Raw genomic sequence first — 12,867 nt, 5'->3', positions numbered from 1 at the left:
ATTTTTTTCCTTTGCATGCAATTTGAGATTCAACCATTGAAAAATTGTAGAACAGCCCGCAGTATATTATCCTTTGTTATTCTTTTATTTTTGCTTCAGTCTGTTTTGTTTTATTGTTGACTTTTTCTTGCCCGATTTTAATTTTCATGTTCTTCATTTGTTTGCATTACTCTTTTTTTTTTTCTCTTGCTCAAGTCTTTTTTTTTTCCCTGTGCCTTACTTGTGTTGATATGACGACTCCTTTTCTTTCAGTTCTTTTCTTCCCCTCCTCCTTGTCTCTTGCACAATCCCGGCATGTTCTTTCCCCAAGAAAATCCAAAAGGCAAAAAGAAATTATTGAAATTGTAACTCTTTTGACCTCTGCCCTTCTGTGTGTAGTGTGTTGTTTTTCTCCCTTATCCCTGTCCAGCACTCACATCACCCAATCTTGACACAGGCCAAGTGGGCGGCGTCTATCACTCGATGATGTCACTGATGGACTCTGTTTTGTCAGTGATGGACAGCTGGGACTGTAGGAAGAAGGACGAGTGTTGTGCCCAGTGTAGCTGCCTAGTCTGCAGAAACCCGCAGCTCTTTTAAATTTGGGCGAAAGGAGGAAAAAAGATAAAAAAGAAAGAAAGAGAAGTCGATGTTTGTCATTTTTCCTGTGGTGTGCACGTCTCATATTTAAACCAATACCCTACATTGAAAGGATACAGAGAGATGCTGTTGTTCTTTCTCTGAAAGCCCTTCTGCTGTCTCTTGTCTCTAAAGCTCATCGCAAGGACAAGTAGCATGGTACGGTTAACCTCAGGCTCTCTCCCGGTCATGTGGCATAATCTGTCATGATGTCTGAGGGGTGGGGACATAGTGGTGGCACTGAGCTGGATGTTCTTCCAGCACACATAAAACAAACCCTAACTACACAACTGCATTCAATACCGTTCAGTAAGATTTAGCATCTTTGATGTATTTCACTCGGTATTGCTCTACCAGGAGTAACACTGTCAGATAGCTCTGGAAATACCAAGTAAACAGTAAACAAGTAAAGTAAACAGCGCAGAATATAACAGGGTTGTCAACTTTGCATCTTTCACGTTACTGACAGCTTCATTCGTACAACAAAGAACCACTGGATCTCATTATTTGTAATATTAGTTTCAGGGTTGGACACTTTTTGATCATAACAATCAAAGATGTCATGTGTCATCTTCCTGACAAGTCTAAAGTTTACATTATGTTGTAATGTATTAAACTGTTAGCAGGTAGTGCTTGCAGAGCAGTTGCTTGGTGGCCTTAATAGTCTTTTTTTTTCACCTGCATGTAAGGGTTAGATCTGCCGGTCTGTTTCTCACTAGTCATTGTAAATCCAGATTAATGCAAGAGGAAATGCAAACAGGAAAATTAGTTTTTTAATCCATAATTTGAGAGACCTTTGGGAGTTTTTCCAATAAACTGCAAATGCATCGAAGATATATTCACTTCCTGAGTTTAGCTCTTGAGGTTCCTTTAGCTGTTTGGTTGAAATGGGTTATTGTTATCCTTATGTTAGTTGCGTGTTTTCTCCATTTTTATTTTTTAGAACAACAGGCTACACATTAAAGGTCCTTACATGAGTTGATCTAGCTCAGAGTAAGGGCAATATTTTCATTCAATAGGTTTGCCTGCACCAGCTATACCAGCCACAACACACAGCCACTGATCTGTTCAGCTCAGTCCCCTTTAGTGTCTCAGTCAGCACCAAACTTGCCGCTCACGTCTCCTCTGTGATGTCTTTGAGTTAGAAAGGAATGCCTTCGAGTGGTTGGTGGCTACATGTAGTGCCCTGTGACTGAAATGTCTGTCCATGATGTGCCGTTGTTCCATTGATACATGAGCATGAGCTGCTTTTTGTGTATTGGTTTACTGCTGGGTTGTCAAATTTTTCATCTCATCCTTCATCTCAGGCCTCCCCCTACACTTAGTGCACTTTGTGCTCATATACTGCTTTACATGGTTCATCTTGCTGCCTTTTGTCTTTCTCTTAGCTGAAACTGTCTTATCTGCTTTCATTCAACCGCTGTCATTATGCTCATTCTGTGTGCCAGTGTCACTCTGAACAATCTTAATCTGCCTTTCCCTTCGTCATTGACTGTTTTTAGTGAGTCACTCAGTCATCAGACTCTTACTAATCAGTTGCATCTCTTTAATGCAGATTTAGCCAGTAGTGACTCCTCCAAAACAAAGGTAATGTCTTCTCCTCACTTCCTTCTGTGCCACATAAATCCTTTATTCCTTTTACTTTGCTGTTTCTATGTTTTCCTTGTCATAAAAAGTCACTGGTGTTTTGGTTCTGTATCAGCAGGGTGTGTGGGGATCAGGGAAGGATCAGTGTAGCAAAGAGATGTTGCGCTCCTCCTTCTTTGTTAGCCGTAAGCGCAAGAAGCCCAAGGACAAAGTTCATCCCAGCAGTTCAGATGACGACTTGGACTCTGCGTACTCCCAGATAGAGCTCCCAGAGGAGAGCCAGCAGCAGCCTCTGTGGTCTCTAGACAGCCGAAGTGAGGAGGAGGTGGAGGCTGATGAAAATAGTGAGAAGGAAAAGCACAGGAGCAGCTCAGAGGAACAGCTTGACAAGCCCAACAGTAAAGAGTCTCTCTCCGGCAGCCCGATATCACAGCCTACTCCGTCCCTGCCTCCAGAGCACATGTCCTCCACCCTTCCATCTGGCTCGCTGTATGCCTCACCTACCCACTCTCCAAACCTCAGCTACCGACTACCAGTAACTCACCAGTCCTCCCTGTCAGACCCAGCCTCCAACTGTGACGACACGGTGTCTGACCTCGGTACAATGAACAGCACGAGCTCTCAATCGTCTGTGCCCAGAATGAAGCGAGGTAAGATGGTGACTCAAGGTCTAGAGGCAGGTGGACTGGGAGTAGAAGTTTGTTCCATCACATCCGACTACTCTACCACCTCCTCCATGACATTCCTGACCGGGACGGAGGTAAGCACCCTCAGTCCTGAAGTACAATCTGTGGCAGAAATCAGAGGCGGAGACGACGATGCTGACGATGAGAGAAGTGAGCTCATCAGCGAGGGACGGCCAATGGAGACGGACAGTGAGAGCGATCTCTCTGTGTTCACGGTCACGAAAAACGATCCACTGGACCTGCCCGAGGCTCCTCGGCCTCTCCCCACCTACAGACTCATCGAGTGTGACACGCTTTCCAGAAAGAAAGCGGCTCAACATAAAACCAACAGTGAGTCTTCACTCGATGGAACTGTGAGTGATAAAGATTCCAATAGGCTGTCATGTGTGCTTGGCTCAGTCAAAGGCCGCTCCACGGGCAGCCTGAGCTCGTCATCTCGCGGCGAACTGGACAAGGCAGAGCCCACATGGAAGCTGAAGATCACTGACAGACTAAAGGTGCGTCTGAGAACATCTGCAGATGACATGTTTGGTGTGGGCAGCCAGAGGAGCCGATCTCCGGAGGGCCGTGGCAAGAAAAAGAATATCAGGCGCCGACACACCATGGGTGGTCAGAGGGACTTTCCTGAACTGTCTGTTTTGGGAGACTGGAAGGTCAACATCGGTTCAGGATCCCGGTCGGAGCTGTCAGCTGTGGATCAGCTGAAGCCAAAGTGCAGCTCTCAAGACTTTTCCATCGGTGACTGGATTGCCCGCGAGCGCAATCGCACCAGCAATCCCGAGGTGAGCCTGGACTTATCAGAACAACATGGGGCGCTGTGCAGCACAAACCTTGGTGCCTCATCCTCCCCTGAGCTCCAACATGGTACGGCCGAGGTGTTGAATGGGGACATCTCCCAGACTAAAAATCTGAGCCTTTCGGCCACAGCCCACCCACATAAACTTACAAGTTCCCAGGTAGTCCATTCACGCTTCTATCAGTACCTGTGAGATGTTTTGGATGTGTGTGACTGACTGTTCCCTGTCTATGAGATGTATTTGTACTGATGAGTGTTGTGTGATCAATGTTTGTGAATGAGCATGTTATGCAAATATTGTCTGGAGTGGGGGTCTGTGGGAATTACTGCACACAGGGATCGTTGATCTCATACTGGAGGCATGAAACAAATGTTGGTGTTCTTTTTTTCTAATGACAAATGACTTTGGGATGGCTAGAAAGGAGGATTGTCCTCCCTCCTAATAAAAAAAAAATCCCTCTTTATGCTGAAGACCGAGAGAACCTGTTGCTCCTGAAATAATGGGCCTGTGAAGTCTGTGGAAGGAAAGGAAGTGTGAATTTAAAGGGTTAGCGAAGTGGCTTTAAGAATGAACTGACTTTTAGAAGGAATAGGAAATAGCTGTAAAGTTCAGATTTTTAGTATTTCAGAGAAATTATTTTGTTTAAAGAAAGTTACGATGTTCTAAGTCAGTGAGTCTCAGTAACCAAATGAAGAATGTACAGACATGCTTGCTGTAATACTGACTAAAAGCTTTAGATGCTTGTGTTTCATTCTAAAGTGTATTCATCCCTATTTTTTTGTACTTGAATGGTGTATTTGGTACAGCCAGTCTGTGGACTGCCCATGAAGCTCTCTGCCGTTACAGGGTTCTTTCTAAGGTACGATGGTGAAAAGGAGATGCTGGACTTATGCATCATGGAAATGGTCCTCATTTATCCCAGTCAAGTAGTTTAAAGTGCATGAGGGGGGAGGGGGGGAAGTAATAAAGAAAACAGGAAATTAAGTCAAAAAATCATGTTTCTTCACTATAGGAAGTGCCTCACAATAAAATGTTAAGTGTGCCATATTGTCTTTGTTGAGACAGAGATTTTACTGTGAATGACATTTTTATCGTCGGCTCTCAGTCATTCTACAAGTTATGTAATAAAATGCCGAGCTTCCATTCCTGAGGCATTCCACTCTGGTCTTAACATGACATACTTTTGTTTAATTTTCACAACTTGAATTTTAAATACTCCCTGTAAAATAAGTAACTTAAATGTACATACCAATGCCATGTTTTAGCTGCTTTACTTGTCATTTCCATCAGATTGCAGGATTCACTACAGTATTGTGAGATGCTCTTGATGCTCATGTGACCTGTGTGGTGGTTGTGGACAGTTTGGTACTTTTCCCCAGGAGAGATGTTTCCTATATGAGGAAAAAACTTGATTGAGCTGGACTGTCTGTACTGATGCTGTGTTCCTCTGCTTGTGAGAGGAATGTAAACAGACTCCTGAAACACTGGAAATAAATTTTGTCAATGGTAAAATGTTGTTTGTTTTTTTTAATCCTAAAAGTATTGAAGTGTAAGGACCATAATTATGAACTAAAATAAATCACCGTTTAATAGTGTGTTGTTTTATAACTAATCACCCTGCAGTGTTGAAAATGGTGAACATGACAACCTTTATTAGGTTGCTTTGATGTTTGTATTTCAGTTTGATTTTTTTAAGGAAAACAACTTGAGCAGGATGAAGAGGAAAAACATTAAATTTCCGAGTTTTTCAAGTCTTTAAAGTTTGAAATTATAACGTTGAGAAAAAGTAAATCTTTGAACTTAAAGTATTTTTCTTCAGATGTTTTCATTCTTCTATGGAACAATAGGTTTTTCCAAATTCCATAATTCAATTGCAAGTCCATTTTCTTAACTGCTTATCCTCTTGGTGGTCAGGAGCCTATTCCACTGACATTGGTCAGAAGACATACAGCCTGGACAAGTCACCAGTTTATTGCAGGGCCACATTACACACGACCATTCACACTCACATGAATGCCTTTTTGCTACCCACTGCATCACCATGTTGGCCAAATTACTTACATTTCAGTATTTAAATTCAATGTTGAACATTTTAAATGCATGGGAATTTAGTGAAACCAATTTTGCATTACTTTTGCATCACTTTCAACCATCTGGAAAATAAATACAGTAAACAAAGTCAGATGGTGACCTTTTTTCTCAGTGACCTTTTTTTTTGAGAGATTTTGACTTTTCTCTGTTAATACATGTCATTACACTACCATGACCCATCATCACAGTGCAATAGAACAGGTATTACCTCTGGATTTTCAGTTGCAGCTCATGCTCACCAGAAACTTTGCACACTAGATGGCGCTCACGTACTGTCATGCTATGACACAATATTGATGTTCTAAAGTGAAAGACAACTACTTTTCAAAATGCTTTATATACAAGTTGCACATACAACATAAAGACTTAATATAAGATTTATACACTTTATACATCAGCTGACTGTAAACCACTCATAAAACTAACAAGTGAAAGGCAGACACTCAAGCCGTTCAACAAACAAAAGAATTCACAAAATAATGAAAATTCTGAAAAGTTAACTTTCCAGTTTGGAAGTTATTATCCAGAAATCCATTTGCAAACAATATACTTTACATTTTTCTTTATAATACAATCTTTCAAGCAGATGTTTAGGTATTTTGTATTCAGTTCTTAAATGTTTTTAGATAAAATGTGCCATACCTTTTGATTTAAACTTCTCCCACTGATATCTGGCTATTGGAGAAAACTGATCCAGTCTGGAGTGATCAATGAACGCAGTTCAGACAAGGCCCATCTCTGTTTACGCATTTGAGCGTGAACATCTCACCCACAGTAAGGCACAGTGACAAAAACAAGAGTTTAACTCCGATACGAGAAGTGAAAACTTTTTTGAAGTAACCAAGATAACCGTTGTGCCATCTTATCATAAAGCAAATAAACACTGAAGCCTGACGTTATAGACCATAGACAACACTGAACAGAGATTATGAGAAACAAGTAGCAGTCATAATCATGAATACAACAATCAAAACATGGTAGGCAAGATTATTATAAACTGGCAACCTTTGAAAAGTTTGATGTCAATATAATGAACTAAGGTAACTCATTTTGTGCTCTATTAATGTGCCATGTTTGGGACAGACACATTGCTTAATGGACGTTGCGTTAATTCTCTATTTGTCCACTAGAGAAAGTGCTAGTCCATGTAATCCAACTGCAGAGGGAGAGCATGGGGTGTTCACACCAGAATTTTTTTGTCTATTTGGCTGGTTTTCCTGCAGCCAGCAAGTGGTGATGAGATGGTGTGTAAGCTGAGGCCCCTTTGCACATGCAGATGCTTCACTTCAGTGTGGAGCTTCAATCTGACCGGACGGGTAGTTGTGGATTGATTAAGTTAGAAATATCTGTTGCATATTGTGCTGTAGTAGCTAGGAGCAAGCCGCTCAGGAGGTGGGGGGTGTTAGGGTTTAGCTGTCTTCCTCGTCATCCTCCTGCTGGCTGTCCTTCAGTATCTCCGTAACTCGGAAACACTCCTCAAAGAAGTTGACGAGGGATTGGCTTAGGTGCTGCTGGGTTCCATCACTGTGTAGGAAGTGTCCTTCATCCGGGTAGATCTGTAAAGAAATACAATACCTCAGATTGGGTTTATGTAGAGCCAAACATAACAATACTTTCATCATCAATTCCATTTTTGATGATTTACTTCATTAAAGATAATGAGTAGTGCTTAATTTAATTAACAAAGCCCAAAATATTGAGATTTAAAACAATGAGATTTAATCAAAAACAAATTCAAGAATGATCTGTTACAATTCTTACAATTGATCAATGTTTTAAGGTATTTTAAAAATATAAAATGCAAAATAGTAAGCTGGATATTGTGGAGTTTCTTGTTGACTATTAAACAAAACATTTGACCTTAGATGACAGCAACCTCGAATAGACATATCTAGTTGTCAAAACATCTTAAATTCATCATGAAAATATCATTTGCAGTATTACTTAAAAATAAAAAAAAACTTGTAACGACATATCTGAGTAGCTGCTCTGAAGTGTTGTCTGAATCACATGTTTCCTCGACAGATGAAATTCTTTGAGGGCGGCGAAAAAAGGTTTAGGTGCTATAGTTCTGTAATGACTGAAAATCCCATAATTCGATTCAAAGCTCCAGCAAATTTTAATGTACAGTACAGATGAGAGTTGTATTAATACAGACCCAAAAAACATGTCAAAATATTAAACTGATTAAGATACGTGTCATTCAGCATTTAATAGAATTTATAGCCTTAGTCCTAAAAGCAGACATATCAGAAGCCATAGCTCACCTGTAGAGTATAATTTGCCTTCTCGCTGATTAAATGGTTGATGAATTTGGCTGTGTGCTGGAAGTGAACTTTTTCTGTGATAGATTGAAAAGACACATTAGAGTCTGGTGATAAATAGGGTTTAATTCACTGCAGCTCTGAGAAATAAAATATATCACCGTCAGCAGTGGGATGAATGATCAAGTACTGCTTCTGCAGGAGTTGACCTGCTCTGTGGGCTAAATTTGCCATCTGAAGGAAACCAGAAGAGGAAAATCTGACATTTGAGTCACTCATAAGCTCTTAATAATGACCCTCAGCTCTCTTCCTGTGCACTGCAACCTAACGTCAAAGATGAAACCTTACTGTATACACCCGGGAGTCTGTCTTCGATCCGAGGTATCGCTCCGAAAATGCAGATGCTGCAAGGAAAAAGAAGTGAAACAAGAGTTAGAAAAGCTGAATAAATGTTTTATCACAGCCATATGAAAAGTATCTGGTGAGTTGTACCATATAGCTCAAAATCTGTGATGGGAGAGACGGCTGTTCCACATTTAAGCTGGGTGAATTCCTCAGAGCTCAGGAGCATAGTAGCTAAATATCCTCCATAGCCCTGAACAGTGGTGGGACAGACAAGGAGATGCCAAAATCAAGATTATAGCTCACCTCAACAGCCTCTCTGAGTATACATTTCTCCTCACCTTTCCGTACACTCCCATTCGAGTCCTATCGATGTAACTTTCTTTTGATATAAACCTGAAAATGAGAGAAAACTGGTCAAATCACAGTTTTGGCTACTTTCGCACTCATGGATAAAGCAGGAGGCTCACCTTAACGCCTCAAGCTGGTCCCTCTCCTCCAGTTTTCCCAGCTTCCTCCTGACTTTGTGAAGGAAGTTGGTGCCCTGGAAGCCGCTGCCATGGCCGTCAAAGCGGATGACAATGGTGTTGAAGCTGCTGACCAGAACCGTGGCCCAGTCCACTCTGAACTGCTCTGATACCATCTGTCCACCGGGGGTGCCATCCCTGTGGAGAACAGAGACGTGATGAAAGGCTGATAAGAGAGGTGTCATGTCATTTTCATATTACCACCGCAGCAGGTCACGGGGAGCTGGAGCCTATCCCAGTGGCGTGAGGCGGGGGACACTCTAGGCACGACGCCAGTGCACAGCGGAGCCACACACAAAGACAAACAACCACACACACACACACACTCACGCCTACGGTCAATTTGGGACCGGCCAATCAACCTGAAGCACATGCTTTTGGAGGAAGCCGGAGAACCCGGAGAGAACCCACGCAGACACAGGGAGAGCATGCGAAGTCCGCACAGAGCGGGACTCGAACCCGGGTCCGCCGTGTTGTGAGGCAGGAGGCAGCAGCGCTAACCACTGCGCCACCGTGCCGGCGAGAGGTGGTGAACCAAAAATGGAAACACTGGGACAACGTCAAAATGAAAAATGTACCCATAACAAACAAGCTACCTGCAGAGTGATTGGACTGTTTGTAACTGAACATTAACATTTTTGAGATGCAAAAGGTCAAACCATTAAACCCAGAAATAATATATCAAAATTCAAATTGTCTATTGATATTACACCTCCATTTCACCATTCTCTATCACGGAAGTAATTCAGTTGTTAAACTAATCAATAAATATTTAGGTGCCCGATCCATTGTATCAATCATTTATCAAGAAACTTTTACTGTTTATTGATGAAAAACTGAGAATGTAAATAATTTTAAAGTTGGAGCTCTTGATTTTGGGAAAAAAACCATTTGACAATTTTACCTTCGGCTCTTTACGGGGCGGCAGTGGCTCAGTGGTAGAGCGGGCGTCCCATGATCAGAGATCGACGGTTCGATTCCTGCTCCCGCCAACCATCCTTGGAGTGTGAGCTGACAGTGGGAGGTGTCAGCTCACTTCCCAGTCACTGCCGAGGCTCCCTTGAGCAGGGTGCTGTCCCCCATACAAGCTGCTCAACTGGGGAGCACCCCAAAGTTGCTGCCCATCACTCTGCCTCCCCCTGCACTAACTTGAATGCTTACAGGCCCCTAGTGTGTTGTGTTTGTTTCAGGGGCCTGTACACAATACTGTATATATGCATGTTTAACACAGATATATCTATGTATGGTATGGTCATAATTTCCCCATTTGGGGACAATAAAGGGGAATTTCTTCTTCTTAAAATTTATGACATCTCTCAGGAATTTATCTCTACAGTATTTTTCACAGACAAAACAGCAAATTAACTGAACACTGGCTTTTTCTGCTTCGGGCTTAAAGACCATTACTTCTCAACAAAAAGCATTAGAAGCAGGGGCACTTATTCGACAAAGACTCATTTTGACCCGTAATGGGTCTAAAGGTCAGGACATGTGATCCTCTTGACTTGATGCAGTGGTACTCACACCAGCAGCAGCAGGGGGTAGTGGGCCGTATCTACGAATGCAGCCGGCTTCAGAATTTGCATCGTCAGAGCTGAAACAGATCAGATAAGGTCATGATGATCTTGTAACACCAAATGGCCTACAGCTTGTTTGTTATCTGCATCGTGAGTGTGAGCACATACTGTAGTCATCAATGATTATGGTCTTGTTCTCCACTTTGGGCATCTGCATTTTGTTGTACACGTTATTCACCATTTCATTTGTCTCTACGTCCAACATCTCTGCACACAAACAGACCAAACATAAAGAGTGTCTCGGCCATGAGTTCTACAGATCAGCTCTACTTGTGAATAAATATGCAGAATGACACTTACTCTTCTTGTCCTCAGTCCTGTATACGGCCACATTGGGTACATGTGGACCTACACATCAAAGTGCAAGAATTAAAAAAAAACATTTAAACTTAAAGCAGCCCTGCAGAAAGGCACAAATGTCACCCTAGCAGTAATCCGGCCTCTGAAAACCAGTCCTGCTCTTCAACAGAAGCATCTTAGTATTTTGTCTCTCATATAACACAGTATAGAAAAGCTGCTGATAATTGTCTTCCGAGCCATACGGACATAAGAAAGCACCCCTCTCCTCGTCTCAGAGGTCCTCCAGCAATTTGGACTGCCTTCTGCGCACCTCCTCCTCTACCTCCTCCTCACCTACCACCTACCTACCTAACCCATTAGAAAATGAGGTAGAGAGTAAAGGTGGAGAATAAAGGTGGATGCTCACCTTTACAAAAAAGCAAGAAGTACCGCATGCTGTGACTGAATGAAACATCCACATAGCCACAGTTGAACTCGCAGGACAGGCAGCAGCGGTTGAATGGAGGGATGGTGTCAGCACTGTGAGAGGGTTAGGGTTACACATCACTGTAGGCTTAGTGTCACAGGAGACATGACGTCAGGTAATCTTACTTGTATAAGTGCCGTCGTTTGGGGTCATCCTCTGTGCTCAGGAAGTATCTGTAAAATATCATCATCATCATTATTAGCATCTCATAGCAAATGTTAGCAGCTGACAGCGAGAAAAAAAATGGATGCAAAAGCAAAATGTCTCACATGAGGTTCTTTTCGTGATCGTAGGCCAGAATGCTGGTGACATCCCAGTCTCCAGAGGTCAGGGACTGAAGGATGTCGGTACTTGTGTTGGGCTAGAAAAGAATTAGCTTTAAGGATACTGCACCAAAGTTTTACAGCAGATACTATCTGGATTATTCCATACCATAGAAGTAGACATGGAGATGTGGAAAAACTTTCCTCTCCCACCCTGGGGGATTGCTCTGGTGAAGAAGAATTTGTGTCCATCTTTGGAGAAGAGTGGAGCTTCATTCTACGGAGAAAGAAAAACCCATCTGGATGGCAGATTGCCCAAACTGTCCACAGGATTTTTTTTTATTCTTGTAATTCACTCGTTCAAGCTAAGACACAAGAGGCAAACAGGTAAATACTAAGCAACAACCAGGAGTCAGCATTTTCATCCTGTACCTGTCTGTGCAGCCAGCTCTCGCTTTCATCCTCATGTTTCTGAGAACGAGAGTTATTTTACAAATGAGATGACAACTAAAGTCAAACCAAGGAATATTATATTATTATGTTTCTGTCACTATTCTTAAAATTGATTCCAACATGTGAATCCTACAGTAAATTTTGGGAAATGTGGATACATCAATTCCACTCTGATATTTTCTTTATAGAATATGAAGCTAAGACTAGAAGCTTAGATTAGCACAAACAATGGAAACATGGGGACAGTAAGCTTTGCTCTATTGAAACTGGGTTAGCTCAGTTCAAGTGTTTCCTAAAATGTTAAACAACTTTTAACCCACATTTCTCAGATTGGGATGAATAAGTAAATATCTTGTCTTATTTTTTTTTAACAAAAAAAATCACAAAATCATAATTTGATTTAAATTAACGTTATCCATTTCCTAAAACAGCTGGGTGTTTAAAGCAGAAAGAATCAAATATTATATTCATCAGGGATTATTTTCATTATATTTAGAGCAATGGAATGGCACACAAGGGATCAATTCATGCTCAGTGTAATGAACGAACAAGTCAGTGCAACAGGGATGCTCTTTTAATCAATTTTGAATATGTTTCCGAGATTTGAATCAATAAACTGCAGTATTTTAGTCTTTAGCCACAACAGTGATGCTTTTTAGCAAGTTTAATCGTGGTATTGATTTTGGTCTTTTCACTGAACAGTAAAAGCAAAACACTAAGTAAGCTGCAACAATATCTGTCAAATGTTTCACCTTTATACAGACTCCAGTCGTGGCTTCACACAGAGTGAGGATGGAGTTATTCTGGGCTCTGTTAAGCCAGTTTACAGCAAGTTTGGTACTGGTGGCCCATTTCACCATCGTGATGTAATACTCTCTCCTGAAAGAACACATGAA

General features: G+C 41.7%; 2 protein-coding genes across 5 annotated transcripts in view; one reads left to right on the top strand and one right to left on the bottom strand.

Annotated features, from left to right (window-relative positions):
- arhgap21b (Rho GTPase activating protein 21b) overlaps positions 1-5,190 on the top strand; it is a 42,723-nt gene extending 37,533 nt beyond the window's left edge. The window contains exons 23-24 of one of the 2 annotated variants that reach the window (XM_068339999.1): positions 2,174-2,205; positions 2,324-5,190. In XM_068339999.1, coding sequence (XP_068196100.1) covers positions 2,174-2,205; positions 2,324-3,880 — 1,589 coding nt within the window. In that variant the 3' untranslated portion in view covers positions 3,881-5,190. Of the gene's footprint in view, positions 1-2,173; positions 2,206-2,320 lie in introns of both variants that reach the window. The other variant, XM_068339997.1, reaches the window with a different exon arrangement.
- Positions 5,191-5,661: 471 nt separating this feature from the next.
- LOC137611864 (A-type potassium channel modulatory protein DPP6-like) overlaps positions 5,662-12,867 on the bottom strand; it is a 117,192-nt gene continuing 109,986 nt past the window's right edge. For all 3 annotated transcript variants that reach the window (XM_068340001.1, XM_068340002.1, XM_068340000.1), the window contains exons 11-26: positions 12,724-12,850; positions 11,951-11,989; positions 11,688-11,795; positions 11,525-11,616; positions 11,381-11,428; positions 11,196-11,308; positions 10,790-10,837; positions 10,598-10,696; positions 10,437-10,506; positions 8,856-9,050; positions 8,727-8,781; positions 8,536-8,638; positions 8,392-8,447; positions 8,205-8,277; positions 8,047-8,120; positions 5,662-7,335 (exon numbers count right to left, since the gene is read on the bottom strand). In XM_068340001.1, the coding sequence (XP_068196102.1) occupies positions 7,189-7,335; positions 8,047-8,120; positions 8,205-8,277; positions 8,392-8,447; positions 8,536-8,638; positions 8,727-8,781; positions 8,856-9,050; positions 10,437-10,506; positions 10,598-10,696; positions 10,790-10,837; positions 11,196-11,308; positions 11,381-11,428; positions 11,525-11,616; positions 11,688-11,795; positions 11,951-11,989; positions 12,724-12,850 (1,447 nt within the window). In that variant the 3' untranslated portion in view covers positions 5,662-7,188. The remainder of the gene's footprint in view (positions 7,336-8,046; positions 8,121-8,204; positions 8,278-8,391; positions 8,448-8,535; positions 8,639-8,726; positions 8,782-8,855; positions 9,051-10,436; positions 10,507-10,597; positions 10,697-10,789; positions 10,838-11,195; positions 11,309-11,380; positions 11,429-11,524; positions 11,617-11,687; positions 11,796-11,950; positions 11,990-12,723; positions 12,851-12,867) is intronic.

The sequence above is a fragment of the Antennarius striatus genome, chromosome 18 (assembly GCF_040054535.1).
Source record: "Antennarius striatus isolate MH-2024 chromosome 18, ASM4005453v1, whole genome shotgun sequence".
NCBI classification, from domain to species: domain Eukaryota; kingdom Metazoa; phylum Chordata; class Actinopteri; order Lophiiformes; family Antennariidae; genus Antennarius; species Antennarius striatus.
The sequence above is the reverse complement of the archived record's forward strand: the minus strand, read 5'-3'. Positions and strand labels throughout refer to the sequence as shown.